This window comes from Cyprinus carpio, chromosome B18 (genome assembly GCF_018340385.1).
Source record: "Cyprinus carpio isolate SPL01 chromosome B18, ASM1834038v1, whole genome shotgun sequence".
Taxonomy (NCBI): Eukaryota; Metazoa; Chordata; class Actinopteri; order Cypriniformes; family Cyprinidae; genus Cyprinus; species Cyprinus carpio.
Genome location: NC_056614.1, coordinates 12998545 through 13016291, shown reverse-complemented (window position 1 = coordinate 13016291; position 17747 = coordinate 12998545). Strand labels below are relative to the sequence as shown.

The window sequence follows — 17747 nt, the reverse complement described above, 5'->3', positions numbered from 1 at the left end:
TGCTTTTGATGGTCACGGTGGGTTAGGACAAGAACTCCGATTTCCATGGAAGAGATGCGATTTATCGCTTGACATTTTATCGTGCTGTGCCTTTTTAGGACACGTGTAAGAGAGACAGAAAGCCTTGCTCACTTTTGGTGTCTAGCTGGGCAGCATATTTGTTGAAACCCCTCAGACACACAGTTTCTCCCAGCAGCTCCAGGAAGGCGGTGAAGGCTGGCGTAGCCTCTTCATTGTTGTACATCTCCTCCTCCGTGCTCTGTCCCGCTCGACACAGCAGGATGCCCACTTTGTGTTTCTGACTAAGCTGTAAAGACCCACACAGTGACAGAGTCACACATACAAATACGAGCAACACTGCCATTTTTCATTTTTGGGGAATTATTAAAGACGAAAACTTGACTTTCATCTCTCAGGAAGTAGTGTGTCATCATTTACTCACCCCCTGCTCGTCCAGTTTAAGAAGCTGCTCTGTGACCTTTGGCGTGCTGAGAGCCAATCGCAGACAGGATACGCTGAGTTCTGGCAGCACATTCTCCAGAACCTCCTTTAAAGGCAAACCACGAACCGTTCCGTGCTTTGCTGTGGACAGAATCGCATCCTCCAGGATCGCTCCTCGTAACGTGACCAGCTGCAATAGCCACAGGAAACCATGTGGGGAGACGCACACAGCCATACACACACACACACACACAACATCAAATACCATCATATGACTGCCCAAATATCCTCTGAGAGCATATGACAGAGCATGAGAATGATTATGAATAGCTGAAAAATGATGTCCAGAAGTGCCCACTGTGTGGCATCCTTTCCCTACTGCTTCCTGATTCATCGCCTTGCAGCACAACCTCCATCACAACCTCACACATGCTGATGCTAATGCCATTAGCTACTGTTAAATTAGTACACACAGGTGGAAACGCTGGAATACATAAAATATTTAGTTTTTGAGGTGTTTCTGGTTTCTTGTGCCATTTGTCATACATCTGAAGACCTCACATGATTGGTCACATGGACAGCCACCCATTCAATCATTTAACTCGAACCTCGGACCAAAATAACGCTGTTGAATCAAGTTTGCACATTTTCAAGGCACTTTCGAAATGAGTTATGATCACATCTATAGTGAGAATAATCACTGTGTGAATGTGAATGAACTGAAGACGCTGCATTGTTCAGAGCGGGTGAGTTTGATTTGTCCAGGCAGCCATGTAATCAGACTAAACCCAGCAGGGCAGCAGTCATACCACTACAGCTCAGCACTTTTCAAACACACCATTATTAAGCAAAAATGACTGCATGGTCTTTATACCAATGTCTTGCACGCAAGGCACAAAACATGCTCCGAATTTATTTTCAACTACAGTGTAACTAACTATATTTTAAGTTAGTAAAAATATTCAGTCAAGATCAGTGATTGATTTTCTTTTGTTCTTTGATTAACATTAATGACAGGCACCGCATTTATTAGGATGCTGTCTCTTTAACATAGAATGCACGCAGATCTAAAAATAATGTACACGTGTGTTTTCTTTCACATCTGTTTACGTTCACTTAAGACAAAAACGGCTATGTTTATGATGATGTACTGACATGTTTTCTGCACACTGGTCGATAAATATGAAAGAAGTCAGTTCCGGCACGGACAACCTTTTCTACAATGGAAATGCACGGAACGGTTCGAGGCTGGGAACCCACACCGAGACCGCTGTTCTTTATCGGTGTTTTCGCGCTTCATACATGGCACTGCACGCAAACAAGCCGCAAGTTCTTTCCATTCCTGCGCTTAAACCACTTTAAATCACATAAAAATGCGAACGCAGGAATCGTGAAGCAGAATCGAAATGCACGCATCTTATCGAATACTGGGTTCTTGGAAATTTGGAACCAGTTCTAAAATGGAAACGGTTTTCGATACCCAACCCTACTGAATTGGTGTTATTGTCATTCTTAAATGCCCGAGCAAAGTCTATCATCAAAGTATTTCTGTATTATTGCCTGCCAGAACTGTTACACGACTGCGTTTCTGAACAGCAGGCATTCACGAAAGCAATGGCCGCATTCATTGTGTTTCGTCTGCTCACTTGGACACACAAGTCATTTAAATTATTATATTCAGTGGCCTCTCCCACTTTTCTCAGTGATATTTAGTGCCAGGAAGAAAGTGGCGATTTTGTTCTCTTTGATTTGTCAGATGGAAACGGTGCTTATTTGCAAATATTTTATGCAACATTCTAATTTTGCAAACAAAGTTAAATTCACAACTTAAGATGGAAACCTGGCTTGTGTCATACACACCTCATTGGTGCGAAAAATGATGCGGTACTGGTACTGGTCCTTCAAATCTTTGGTATCATCCAGTTTCTCTCTTCGAATGCTCAGAGCCACGGGCCCCAGCTTCTCATCGGTACCGAAGTAGTTCCAGTGCTCTGTGGGGGGAGAGAAAGAGAGATGGATGAATGAAAGCAGAGAGAGGATATAAAAAAGACAGATTAATACCATTAATACAGAAAATGAGAATATAGAAGAGAAGAAAATAATTAATGAGGTAAAGACAATTGATAGGAGAAAAGTGGAAGTCGATATGAAGGATGAGAGATGGAGGGAAGGACAGGGGACAAAAAAACTCTACAAATCTAGGTCACGGTGGCTATAGAACTTCCTGTAGGAGCTTTCAAATCTAAACCATAGACAAAGCCACTAATACAATACTGGACATGCTTTTGAGAATGGAGGAAGTTATCTTTCTCCTGTGTTTCCTACAGCTTTTTGCAGTGGAGGATATAGACCTCTAAAATGTGAATTTACTGATTTAAGTTTCAATAACCTTTTGGTTTGGAATTTTATCATTGCTTTCAAAAGATAAACATAAGTAGCAATTCTAAGTTTATTTCAGGTTGCACATAGCACATGTGGTTTGTGCGTGGAATAGTAATCAGTGACTCACTGAGGAAGTGATTCAAGTCCATGATTCAGGTGGATGACTCCTGTGGTCATTTTGGTCTGATTTGAATACTGTTTCAAAAAGGACCACACTAATCATGCAATTCATCCATGAAATGGACTGCATGTTGTATTGTTTGTTTATTTTTTTGCATGAAAAACAACACAACGCAGCTATTTTTTTCTTTTTTTGCTATATTTGACTATATCATTTACTGCATGTGATTAAAGCAGGGTTCAAAAATACCACATCGGAAGAGGCATGTGAATGTGATATCTTCATTTCTTAAGTTTCCTTAATCTGTCATCCAGTTTTTCTCAGCACAGGATATGAGTTTGGTTGTTTTGTGAAGATACTGAAAGCTCAGGAAACTTGAGTTGAGAGAATTATAAGTCTCAGGAGCATGCAGATATGGGCTTTTTAATAACGCAGCAAAGATTTTGATACTATGCAGTGTTGCCCTTCCTGACCGAGGAATGCCAAGTCAGTACTGCTATACGGCTGGCACTCCAACACACATCCACGCACGCTGCTTCAGTGACTCACTAACAAAACAGAGGTATTTCAAACAAGATGCCGCTGTACTGGAAAATGAAGTAAACGGATAGAAGTAATTGAGAAATTTAAATAACACTTAAATGAGAAAAACAGACCACAATGAAAAGCATGGCTTAAAGGTAAAAAAAATTAATTTTTAAAAATTAAAATACTTTCTCAATCATAGGTTGATTCTCCCGACAGGCATAAAGACTGTACCGCTATCAAAATATCCTGATTAACCAAGCATCCCAACCAGCCTAATGCCGCGATGTAAGCAACTGAAGAAAAAAAAAAAGTACAACAATTCTTTTTGTGACTACTTTTAATGCTACTTGTGGTGCAAAAATTACACACTTAAACCTTTAAGAACTTTTACATGGGATATTTTTTAAGTTAAGTTCCAAGTTATTAACTTGTAAGTTTAGTTCTAAATATATAAACCAGTCTGCATGCCCTTTCTGGTCACTGAAAACACACTTCCGAAAATCTGGATGACAGAGATTACTTCTGGAATGGTAACCTTTATCTGACCAACTCTACTTAATAAACACGGGCAACCAATTAGAGCATTTAGATAACCTCATGTCTGCAAGGATTTATCTAATGTGGCTAAGAGGTGACAAACATGGTATTTTCTAGACATTGTGGGGTTTTTTTTATAACATTGGCATTTTTGAAAGCAAGACCTTTAACATTTTAGAGATTAACATTTGGGAGGCAGATGTGTGGCAAGGGTGCAGCTTCAGCTCCAGTTTGTGCTTCTATTGGCTAATAGCGAGAAGCATTGATAATTGTGGCATGCTTTGATAATCTCTTCCAAAGGAAGAACTGAAGGTAGAACTTGGGTTTACAGAATTTATTAAATGTGTAAATCCCAAAGACCTGTCTCGTAATGACACTAAGGCTACGTTTACACTAGTGCGTTTTCGTTTTAAAAAGAGCATAACTTTTGCTATGGTTACACCTATCGTTTACACTACTCCGGCATTTTCGACACTTGAAAACGGAGACTTCTGAAAACACTGCAGACCCCGTTTTAGTTTGAAAACTCCAGGGTTGCTTTTCAGAACCAAAACAGACACTTTTGAAAATGATGGTGTGGTTGCCCACATTCGCTCCTTGACAAACAAATCATAAATGTCCTACCTTTCCCATAGAAGTGCTCATGGTAGTATCTGGCACCCAGGTCAACGTGCTCGATGCAGTGTTGCTGCAGTCTCTCTAACCTGGTGGCTTGAACCTCTGGTGGCACCTCCAGTTTGGATACACTGGCATTACTGCAGCGTGGACGAAGCCGGGCCTCCACGATACCAGCCTCTGCCCGCTCCGCCCATGAGCTCAGGAAGCTGACATTCCGTTCTGTGTAGCTTCCGGTCTCGTTGATGAAGTGCGGGCAGCTCAGCAACAGCTGGTGCTGAGAGTTGGCATTAACACTAGCCGAACCACCCTGCTCTAAGTGTTCCAGTGCTAGGGTTGATCCTTCCGATAGGTCTCTGACACTGAGGTCATCAGCACTGGAGAAGCTGGGCTCCACTCCCCCCAAAGCAATAGCTCTGGAAACTGCCAAAGAAACAGCAGCCGAAGAAGCAGCCGAAGCTCCGGTGGCTGTGTTTCGCCGCTGGGCGGCGTAGCTGCGACGAGCTGCCGCCTCGTGCAAGTCAAACAGAACGCTCTGAGCGTCAAAATGGGCAAAACTCCGCAGACATACCCAGGGTTTGGAAGACAATGTCTCAGGAGGTCGTATGTCATCCGAGTCGCCGCGTGGAGTCTCTGTTTCTCCCCGGCTGGAGCTGCGGAGTTTGCGGAATAAGGAGGAGGTACCAAGAGATGACTCTGTGCCACCACTCTTTTTGCGTACACGATTCTCCGGGCGGTCATCGGGCCGTGGAGTTGACAAGAAGGCGTGTGAAGTGGGTCCCTCTAAAGAAGCACCAAGCAGCTCTCCAAGCTTGGCAGGAGCTGTGCTACGCTGGTCTGGTCGCTCCTGTTGAAACTGGCTGAGCATGTCAAAGAAGCTTTGCTCAGACACTGCCTGAACATTGATGGAAGAGGTACTGCCATATTCCCGAAACAAAGAGCCTTCGACCTCGGTTTCATCTTGTTCACTCAATGTAATCTCGCTGTTGGAGCGCTGTCGGAGCGGAGCGAATCCAGACGTCCGAAACCTCAGTGGTGTGCCTGGAGCCCTCGTTTGACCTGATTCAAGGAAGTCACCGTCTCTGGTACCTCGCTGTGGTAACCTGGTCTCACCTCCACGTGTAAGCCCATCCTCACTGTTGAGGTTGTCCGGTTGACTGCCTTGGCCATTCTCAAGCAGCGATTCTCGTGAAAGTGCTCTGCGAGGAGGCCACTCGGCAATCCGAGCTCGAACCCCCATTTTGGGCACGGAGACACGGGACGGGGCTGGATCGCCCACAGAAGAGTGGCCATTGTGAAGGGGTAGACGGAGGTGGGGTGGAGGAAGAGGTTGAGAGAGAGGGGTGGCACACACCCCTGTGTCTCTGTACATGTTCATGGAGCCCACTGTAGTCTCAGGGCCAAAAAGAAGGACAGGGGTCGTAGGGGAGAGAGCATCCTGGATCGAGACTGCTGGTGTTCAGTGAGAAGGAGAGATGGACAAGCTCCACGCTGCTGTTGCTTCCTCCTCCCACACTCATTTCTTTGGTAGGAAAGGACTCAACTTTCCTAATCCTTCTGGACCGATCTGGAAGCTCAAAGGCCACCTAAATCACAGACCTGCAAAAAGGCAAGAAACAAGGAGACACTTGTTAGCATATATATCATCTGGTTACTTATATTCAACATTTGAAAAACATTCAATTGTGCTTTTTGGGTTTGGGATCTTTTTCCTTTCCTTACACTTACTCTAAGCACTCTAGAGCCCCTACTTCCCGTAAACCTTCTTCCCTAATTTTGTGATGTTATTTTGCTCAAGGGATGAGCAGTTTTGAGAACAAAATGCAGAGAAAAGCTTACTGAAACTTGCATGACAAAAGAGGAGTAGGATGAAAAAGGGAAACAAGAAAAAAAAAAAAAACAAGGCTGGTAGGAGAGAGAGGAAGTGAGGTGAAAGGATTTCAGATGTGGATTTCTCACACTCTTTTGAGGCTAGTCTCTATTCCTCTTCCTGGCAGATATTCTGTACTGAAGCCACAAATATTACTTTGCTAAGCACCACAAACTCATCTCTCCTCTCATATCCATCTTTCAGTGTCTATACTGTTGGCATATAATGATGCACTGTGTAAAATAGCATTTACCAAAACCTCTAAGCAAATAACTATAACACCTTGTTGTACATGATAACCTAGCAGTTGACACTTCAATATTGTTGTGCAATCTTGATTTTGGATGTAAAGGAACTCGAAATCTGAAAATGTGAAAGAGCAGATGTAGGTGTTTACTAGCAAAGCATGTATTACGATATCTGACAAGAGGGATGCTTATACCACATCTACTACTATATGAATACACACCTTGCTTCTCCGTCAGGTGCAGACAGTTTTAGCAGCCATGAAAACAATGACATGTATGACAGATGGAGTCATTGGGTCAGCAAGGTAAAGCATCCAATTACCTGAGAGATAGCTGACTTAGAAAGTAAGATTAAGATTCTGCCCACATTCAGCTGCATACAAAAGATTACATAACAAGGACTCTGTGCTGGATTACTGATGGGAATTGCTGAGTGTATAATGAGGTGGACTGTTTTATAGGCTTATCGGAGAACGGTGAAGCATAGGATTGTAATACGCTCTAGATTTTGAATGAGACGCTCAAACTTTGAGTCTCTGGGTCTCTCCACATGCTTCATCCCTTGCTGTGAACAAAAGACAAAACGAAACTGACAGAGAGTCAAAGGACAAGACAAACACAAAAAGACAGGATACGAGGCAGAGGCAGAAGCAGAGCAAACAGAGAAGCTGGAAGAGAGGAAACCTGACAGGCTTTGTGGTAAAGGAATCCAGGCAGGAGAGCGAGAGGGAATCTGAATCCCAGTGACCTGCTTTAATATGAAAGTCAGATTGAATCAAGCTTCTCTGCAGCGCCTGTTCCTCTGTGTAACTTCATGTTATCTCCCTTTTTATTTTCTCTCCCCATCTCTATCTATTAGTTGCACTCCATCAATCCAAATATTAGATTACAAACACAAAGCTTTTTAATGACAAAATTTAAAAGTTGACACTTTGTTTCATACCAATAGTAACCTGCACTGTCTTGTCTGTCGGCGTGTTGTCAAAGTGTCCTCTTTGCTCTGCAATGTATTTGTGACTGCGTGAGAACATGATATGTGGTGTGAGAGCAATCCAGTCAGAATTATAAACACAGTCTTTCATTACAAACAGTGCATGCAGTTATTCACAGTGCTTATTGGCAACAGTCACTGAGTTCAAATGCACTGTGGAGCACGGCCATAGAGCTGCACTGAAGGTGGCTTTTTGTTTCAATGAATGTACAAGCACTTCAAGGCGAGTCCGTGTAAAAGCTCCCCCCAATATTTGGCTGATGCCAGATCCCAACACTCACTAGGCCAGGTTCAAAACAACAGCTGCAGAGCTTTGGCCAGTAAATTCCATAATTTATTATTATTCACTTTGGACCAGAAAAGAATGTGAATGAGTGTTTTTTTTTTCATCCGAGTGAACTGGGAAAAGCGTGAATGTGAATCAGTGTGAGTATGCAGACTTCCAACTAACACTCCTGGAAAGCAAGCCAACACCAAGTGCCAGATCTGAAAGACTTCAAACTGTTTTTAATTGCTCACATAGTAATTAACTCTGATTCTGCTACTTCAAACCGAGACCACACACACACACAGAGACATGTAACCAGTAATGATTTCAATTCTATAATCTTAATGAGGTTAATCTGGGTTGATGTGAAGACACCATAATGCCTCAACCAACTCTTCATCAGACATCGAAAGACAGGGTCTGGTGTCATTTTGTGAGCCCTGGGGCTTTAAATCACCCTCAGCCCTCTCACACATACAAACCCTGCCTACAGCCAGTAACTCAGCGTATACCTGCCACGGACTGCCAGGACAGGATCTGTCAGTCACAACACAGCTTGCTTCCTCCATCGATTTCCTGTCACATTGTTTTCGGGGTGTCAGACATGAACCCCCTGGCTGTAGCAGCTGGCAAGTGTGTGTGTATAAAAGGAATAGACGTGCAGTGGAGGGCAGGGGCTGCATGTTTGATCTGCCCTATAGGGTTTATTTGATTGGGGGTGAAGGACAGAAGAAAGCTTGTGACACAGGAAATGAAATCAGAGGGACATGGTGAAGACAGGAAGGTCATACTGTTTCATGAGGCTGTGTATTTGACCCGCATTTGCTTCATGTGTGCAGTCAGGCGCTGGCCACAATCCTTTAATTCACTAAGATAAGCGGTGAAGGTCAAATGTGCATAAAATCCATAGTGTGAGGGAAAGCTAATCAATAAGGCAGAGAAAACGCATGCAAATCTGAATTACAGATTATGGGAGGTCGTGTGCACGCGCCATAGGGTGGGAGATACACATTCTGTATGTTTACAATATAGACAAGTCAGGGGGAAAAACTGTGTAGTTATATTGTTATATTTTCATTAAATGCTATAACAAATATTTATTTGGAATAATGAGTACAGATGGGTCTTGCACAAAAAGTCAGAAATATACATTAGAAAATTAAACTGATTAGTGGTTAAACAAATTTTTGATAGATTATGTCAATATCTTAGAGAGCAGGGTGGCCAGAGGCACACATTATGCATGATATCATGTTTCCTTTAAAGATAGTAAATAAAACATGCAGCAATTAAATTTATATTTCATTTACATAATATGTACTAAAGCAGAAATCATTTAAAAATAAATCGATATGAAGACAATCCTTCAGATTTAACATCGTTGTCTAACAATTTTTAAGTTATTAGACACAGAAATTGTTATCTGTCAAAATAAAAGTCCCAGTGCTGTCCAGCTTCTGACACTCATTGGTCAAACAGAAAAAATTATTAGCCGATGCCATTAATTAAAAAAATCCAAATAATGGCCACCTTAGTGTTAAATCGGTCTATCATTAAACTGATTTCACTTTTACCTAAAAATAAATAAAATGAAATAAAATAAAAACTGTATGATGTAGTGACATGTCCCACAGAGTCAGACCCCAATAGACATGTTTCATAGGGATATATGGATGATAAGAGCAAACTTTTAGTGAGTAACTGATACATACTCAACAAATATGGCAAATATAACTTTTTTTAACCTTCAGCTAACCTTTAATTGCACATTCTACCACAGAAAATGGATTGTGATTGACACTTTGGATTGTGCATAAAAACGGGAACATTGCTCACAGCAGGCGACATTAATTCTCTAGAGAATTTATTGCTGAAGGAGGTGAATTTGTTACAATGTCAGCTGTGATGGCTGACTTTAAGGGAGATGAATTTAGAGACAACTTTTTAGAGAGAGTTGCACCATGCTGAGAATAGTTACTGTTAGCATGCTAATGCACAGCATGTCATAAGTATTAAAAACCTCGGATCATTTGTGTTTCTAAACTTGTCACCTTTAAAAGCACAATATGTAATTTTTTGCCGCTAAAGGGCGCGTATTCAAAATAAACAAAAACCAGGTAGCGTAGTTTGATGAAGTAGCCTTGACTGAGTGTGGAATCATGGGAGTTGTGGTCTTCATCCCCACAGACACTTCACAGCCTTCACAGCAACCCGTCAAAAACAGTTCAGTTTAACATAAAGAAACTTTTACAGAAATATATAACTTATAATAATAGTACTTAGTTTAATAATAAGAAAGTTATTATTATTAAACATGTTTATTATTAAAAATGACTGTTTTAAGGAATACATCACACTTTTTTCCATGTTTTGTTTGCCAAAAAAAAAAAAAAAAAAAAATTTTCATTTGATTAAAATATAAATTTATGTTTTTATTGCCCGATATACTTCTAATGAAATCGAATAACGAACTGATATGATGTCATTTCGAACAAAATCATGCTGAAACAAAGTTTGTTTTGAGTTTGTTTCGGCAGTTCGAAACAGCTGACCAAAGCGAATTTTCTGGGGGAGTTCGTTTTGGCTCCTAAACACCTTGAGTTTCATTGGTCTGTGGTGATTACGCAATCGGTGGGTGTGTTCTGAAACTCCACCTTCTTTGACGTGCAATTTTTTTCCCCCGGTTCATTTCTCATTCAACGGAGGTCAGGCAAGAGAACAATATCTCCGGCCTTTGTGACTAGCAACATGAATACACTGGAGAGTCGAATAGCTGAGCAGGCATAAATATATCCGCACCTGTACGATCGCTCGCGAAGAGACTTTAAAGTTTCAGAGAAAGCAATTAATTCCTAGAAAGAAATTACAATGAAGCTTGGTGTTGACGACCCAGAGTAATGCACAGAGAAACACATAAGACAAGTTTTCCAAAGGCATGAAAAGAATGAAAGGAAAGATATAAGGTGGCAAGTACCAAATACATGTGTTTCAAATAAATGTTACACCATACTGCTGCTGCTGCTGTTGTTCTTTCAATAAGCGAATTTAAAGGGTATACAATAAATGAAATGCCAAACGAACATACAATAATAAACCTTTATTTTTATCAAAAGTAAATCATGACACCACATAAAATATAAAAAGGTGTAACAATTTATCCAGTTTAACAAAATAAATGAACATTAATACTCTGTGTGTTTCCTCCACAGGAACCAGGATCTAAATAAAGTCCCGGCTAAAAAAAATGCCCCTCAGAAAGTCCCTGCTCGCGAGGTAGTACTTTTTCAAAGGTCCGGAACTTTCAGGGGCGGGACTTGGGCGCTGAGCATGCTGAATGGATGAGTTCACGCAGCATTGTGATTTCAACCAACATTTATTCGGATCATTTTCAAAATATTACTGTTATCGTGTCATGAAATGTAGTTTAAAAAGTATTTCAGGCGAGAATGTAGTTGTTTAAAACTCAAATCTGTGGTTTATTTATAAAGACAGCACCTATTTAAAAATGATCCCGATCAGCGGGAGCTCAGTGCTCATGTATCCGCCGAGAGCAGTCTCGACTCGGCTAGTCCTTCTGACATTTGCTGCTTGCTCTGATGTCTCTTTAGTGGTTAAACATAAATTATAATTTGTTTTAGGTAAATCTAACAGGTAATCTTTGGTCTTTGTTCAATTTATCTATATGTTAAAATGAAAATTAAAAAGAGGCAATTGATATAATATTTCGTTTCATTGTAATGTAGGCTGTTTATATACACATTTCCCTGAACTAAGTACATTTCTGCGGCTATTATTATGTTTAAATGAAAACAAAAAGAGGCAGTGGTATTTTATATCCTATTTGGTCTTATTGAAAATATTCAGTGAGGAAAATTGCAGTAGCCAAGGCGAGCTGACAGATGTTATCAAGTACGCTGCTGTTTGCAGAATTACCGGACTTGTGTCGTCCCGTCTGCGGGAGATCACACTCCCGAGTCGAACTCGCAAAGTCCAAACTACCGAGGATGCAAGTCCGAAATTTGAGTACTTTGTATTGAGCAACGCGCACAGATCTACGTCACCAGACTATTTGTCTAATCTTCACGTTACTTTAGACCACGGTGGAAACGCAGAAAAAAACAGGTCTGGGGGGAAAATAGTTCCTGGTACAATTGTTCCGAGTAATTTCGGTGGAAACACTGCATATGAAAGGTTCCTGCTCTGGTACGAAACTATGATAGATTCCAACATGCCAATGTTACAACATTTTGAGCCTGAATATAAAAATGCCACTAAAATCACTTGAGATTTGAGAAAAAAAATCATCAACCTCATTAACTAACTAGTTAGTTGTTGGATGTCCTGACCCATCTGTAATAGTATCCAATTCTGTCATACTAACACCACAAAGTGATGATCTCAGGAGGCCAACGGGTTACTAGGAAATGCCCATGTGTGCCATCTGGCTGGAATGTGATCAAATAGTGCACAGGTGTTCAGGTTTGTGAATGTGACAGTCAAAGCAAGTGAACGTGTGTAATCTGAGAGTCCTAAGCACACGGCTGAAACAAACAGGATTAGTATTATTATAAAACATGGTGACAACTATCCACATTGTACCTGATGGTGATAAAATTAAGTACTGACCCATTTATTTAACCATCCAAGCAATACACACAAGACCATGTAAGCCATAAACACATAATCACGTTTAAGACAACCTGGCAGTATTCACACATGATTGGCCAGGAAACCAGAATCTCAGGATTTTTGGAAAAGACTCCAGAAGGTGAACAAGAAAAAATGAGAGGAGAAGGAAGTGAATTCTGCTCAAGGGCAACAAAACTCGAAACACCAGTTTGTCCTCAGGGCTCCTAAACGCAGCAGTGCAAACACACGCATAGACACGCTTTGTTCAGGTCATTGAGAGACGAGCCATTATCACACCACACAAACACACAACACGGCAGAGGAAAAACAGGTCAGCCCACACACCAGACAAACAAATCAAGTATCGAAACAAACAGATGAGGCTGCAGGCTGAAAATCTCCCAGGTGGGGCGTCAGGGAGTGGCCTTCTGTCTGTTTATCTCTTCAACAGATAAACCCTTATACCAATAAACCGACCGTCACACAGAGTACACGTGATTGTGCAGGATACAAATGCACACTTCACAAGATCTCACAGCTGGATTTGACTAAGTTTGCAAGATTTTTTAAATTAAATGTTCATTAGTCATTCAAAGATTTGTTTAAATGATATAAATGCGTATTTGCTGAATGCTGACGGAAAACGAGAAAAAGTATTATAATGTTTGCCTTTCTATTACTAATGATATAATAGCAATCGTAATAATACTTTTTTGTATACATTTTAATTCCTTTGTTTAACAGTTCTTTCTGATTATTAGACAGATTTCTGTCCGTATTAGACAGAACTGTTAAGGACGACAGCGAACACTGTGTGCGCAGGCACTGCCGTTCTCAGCGCAGTCAAAAAAAAAGTCCCACCTTGAACTTATCGGCCAATGCTGATATTTGAAAAATGCCAAATATCGGCCGATATATCGGCCTTGACGGTCAACCACTACTAGAAAGCTGCCTACTTTGACAGCATTTTTAGGTTTCATAGGTCCATTCAAACATTCAAGATGAACATTCAAATTTGATGGTCATAAATGATGCCTAAATGTGTATTGCCTCTAGGTGTTGAGTGTTGAATTGAACAGTAGGCTAAATGATGCTTAAAAACATCATCTAGATATGGAGCTCACTAGGCCTTGACTTCGAAACAGAGTGTTGAATAGATAGACCATCTCAATCATTCCAACAAGTCTAGAATTCCAAACTGAACAAACATATAGAACTAAACATGTAGATTTGAACACCACAACATATCTATGACTTAGTGCTGTCAAACTATTAATCACATTCAAAATAAATGTTTTTGTTTACATAATATATGGTTGTGTACTGTGTATATTTAAATTAAAATTAAATTAAATTTATGCATTTAGCAGACGCTTTTATCCAAAGCGACTTACAGTGCATTCAGGCTATCAATTTTTACCTATCATATGTTCCCGGGGAATCGAACCCCCAACCTTGCGCTTTCATAACGCAATGCTCTACCACTTGAGCTACAGGAGCACTATTTATTATGTATATTTAAATACACACATGCATATATATATATTTAAGAAAATGTTTTGTTTATATATTAAATATATTTATATATAATATAAATTATATGAATATAAATATATACATGTAAATACATGTAAAATATATGCATGTGTGTGTTTTTTATATATAAACATCATAAATAAACACAGTACACACATATATTATGTAAACAAACTTTTATTTTGGATGCGATTAATCATTTGACAGCACTACTACTATGACTATGGTGTTCAAAAATGTTGCCTAGGTAGGGAGAGAGTCAATTCGCTAAGTTGAAAATTAAATCAAACAAGTCAAATCAAACATTTCAACATGCCTTTGATGCTCAAACATCTTTAAGTCTGAAACCAAACATATTTAACTGAACATGTCAATTGTTTCAACATGTCTATGACATGTTATGTCATTTAGGTAGCAAGGGTCAAATCAAACATGCCGAATTGAATGTTCCAACATGACTATTTTACTGAAAAATACTGAACATTCCAAAATTAATTTAAATGTGTTGAATCAAATATGTGTAACTGAATGTGCTAATAATGCTCAAGGTGCTGTTTTGGCAATAAAGTTACTAAAAAAACTGAATGTAAATTTAAACATTTCATAATGTCTACGATGTTCAAAAATAAATGTAGTCAGCTTACCAAGCTATTCAACTTGAATCAAACAAATCAAACCAATTATTTATGCTGCTCATGCCATCTAGCTCACCAGGTTTTAAATGTCAAATCAAAAATAATGAATCAATTATTTCAAAGAGGACATTCCAAAATTGAACCAAAAATGCTGTTCTAAGAACTAAAGTAGCACTAAGTAGTCACATCAGTGACTACAGCAGTTTTGAGTGTTTAATCAAACATGCTGAATCAAACATGCCAAATTTAATGCCAATGATGCTCATAAATGCTGTTTTTACAGTAAGCTTACTAGAATAAGGTCACAAAGTTTTGAACCTGGATCTGAACATGTCAGCTTGAATGTTACATGTTTATGATTTAGCATCTTGTCTATGATCAAAATTGTTTCCTAGGTAGATAGTCAGCTCACTGAGTTTTGAGGGTCAACAAATCAAATGTTCCAACATGCCTATGATGCTCAAACATTCCAACACGATAGATTTAGAGTCTAAAACCAAATATGTTTAATCAGACATAGTGTCTAAGTAGTGAGCTCACTAAGTCGGGGAAAAAAAGGGAACTTGGAGTATAATGCAACACTGTGAATTCCCTGTTTTAAGTCATGTGTGAGTGAATATTTTACCAGAGAAAGTCCCAGTACTAAGGCAGCCATGAGTTACGGGCCAGTCAGTTCCTTTTGTGGGCGTCACCAAGCTGTCAGAAGACGGAGTGATCTGTCAAAGAAACCAGAGTGAGCTGTTAGCATTGTTACTACCTGCTGCTATAGAAGCAGCAGCTCACCAAGCTATCATTACATGTTATATGTGTTTGTCAGCGAGCCTTGCTGAACACCAGAAAGAGAAACCCAGCAGAGAGAGAAAATGAAATGGCACATGTCAAAATAATGAGCTTGATATTATGATTTACAGCTCACAAGGTGCGATAAAACATCCATGTGTGAAATAACAGTAGATGTGGGGCGTGTGTGTGGCACTACCAGCCTGCAGGCATCTACCCACTGTCTCCTCAGACAATAGAGTCAAAGCAAAGCTGATGGGTATGAGCTGACAGCTGCTGCTCTTGCCTTCGTACCGGCTAATACAGCTCGCTCTTCACTCACACACACACACACACACACACACACATACAAATACAGAAGGCTTTGGAATGTCTCCTCGTAGTTTGGGACATCAAAGGCAGCCTAAGCCTGATTCATAGCTCATGAATTTTGGGTTTATCTATCGCACTCAGACGTCGCCTGCATGGACACATGCTGTTTTGGAGGGAAAGACAGAAAGCGTGTGTGTTCCTGACCTGTTATATGCACACACACTCGTATAGTGAAGGGACATGAGGAGACACGCTCCGGCATACAAACATTCCCTGCGGCGGCAAACATTATGGCCTGACAGACTCCCGCCCATCAATACTGATCAATTCAGCTCTAGTTCCTCTCCCGACTGTTTGTGTGGAAGTCAAGTGTATGCCAGTGGATATAAGCTTGCCACGATGTGTACCTCCTCTGGATCGCAGGCTTTGGGCGATACACACCTACGTTTAGTGCACACTAGGCGTCTGACACACTCCCGATTCCATCGGTGAGAATTTACAGCCCTGATTGCCACTACAGCAAATCACATTACAGCCCAGCACTGCTTCACCATGACAACACATTACAGCACGCTCCACTTCATCCAATTAGGCCTGCCAAGACTCAAAAATACAGCACACCAAGGCGGTGGGCAGAGAAAGGGTATTTTGAGGTTATGAACACAGACAGCGTTCAGTGAACAGGCCCTGGAGGTGAAATATGCATGCTTGTTTATGGCATGTAAGGATGTGCAAAACTATGTTTTCAGAAACAATTAGTTGGTGGCTTCCCTGAATTAACAGTCAACTAACAGGACTTAAAGTCCTGTATAATTAGGTTGGGTTTAGGTTCATCTGACCCTGATCAGACATTTTTGAATGCCTTTACATAAGACTTTTTCTGGTGTTGGAGTGTGACAATGCAGTGGCACTAAAATATAAAAATCAAAAAGAAAATAATGTGTAGATGTATACTATATAAATCTGAACAAAAATCTAGATATCTATACATTTAAGCCTATATATCCACATCTCAAAATGGCAGATATTTGGCATCAGTCGAGTATATAGATTTCAGTATATACTGCAGATACAGAGTTCAACTGCATCAACCTTTAATTAGGTTGTTTAAGTCAATATTACTATATTCGACCGTTCAAAAGTATGGGATCTGTAAGATTTCTCTTTTCTTTTTAAGAATTTGATACTTTTATTCAGCAAGGATGCATTAAACTGATGAAAAGTGACAGTAAAGACATTTATAATGTTAAAAATTGTATATTTCAAATTGTTTTCTTTTAAAATATTAAGCAGCACAGCTGTTTTCAACACTGATAACAATAAGAAATGTTTCTTGAGCATCAAATCAGCATATTAGAATGATTTCTGAAAGATGACATTACATTTAAAAATATATTCAAAAATAAATGTTATTTTAAACTAAACTGAAAATAAAATAAAATATCACATAACATATCTTAACATCATACCACACACCTCACTCTTTTATCTTTTTTTGTATTCTTTTTGTTATTGGCCTCTGAAAATGCATATTAGTTGACCACTAACTGGAAAAATCAATGTATGGGCAAATAGAACAAGCTTTATTTGTCTTAGCAGCAGCAGAAATAAAAACACCCTATAAATAAATATGCAAAATAGTCAAATTAAAATTCCTCATAACAGATTAAAAGTTCCTGTTTTACATATATCATTAGTGGCACAGCAGCTTAGAAGACACTGCAGGCGCTGACGCTGCAAGAAACTTCAAAGTTTAAAATGGGAGCTGTGCTGTGACGTGCAAGTCACATTTGCAATGGAGAGTCTCGGGCCTTCAATATTAAGGGAAGTCGTGGCCTAATGGTTAGGGAGTCG

General features: G+C 39.9%; 1 protein-coding gene across 4 annotated transcripts in view; it reads right to left on the bottom strand.

The window, feature by feature from the left end:
* The window catches only part of sipa1l3 (signal-induced proliferation-associated 1 like 3), a 77694-nt gene that overhangs the window by 23117 nt on the left and 36830 nt on the right, over window positions 1–17747 (bottom strand). For 3 of the 4 annotated variants that reach the window (XM_042743898.1, XM_042743900.1, XM_042743901.1), the window contains exons 2-6: window positions 15427–15517; window positions 4634–6223; window positions 2302–2432; window positions 443–631; window positions 133–307 (exon numbers count right to left, since the gene is read on the bottom strand). In XM_042743898.1, coding sequence (XP_042599832.1) covers window positions 133–307; window positions 443–631; window positions 2302–2432; window positions 4634–6002 — 1864 coding nt within the window. In that variant the 5' untranslated portion in view covers window positions 6003–6223; window positions 15427–15517. The remainder of the gene's footprint in view (window positions 1–132; window positions 308–442; window positions 632–2301; window positions 2433–4633; window positions 6224–15426; window positions 15518–17747) is intronic. The other variant, XM_042743899.1, reaches the window with a different exon arrangement.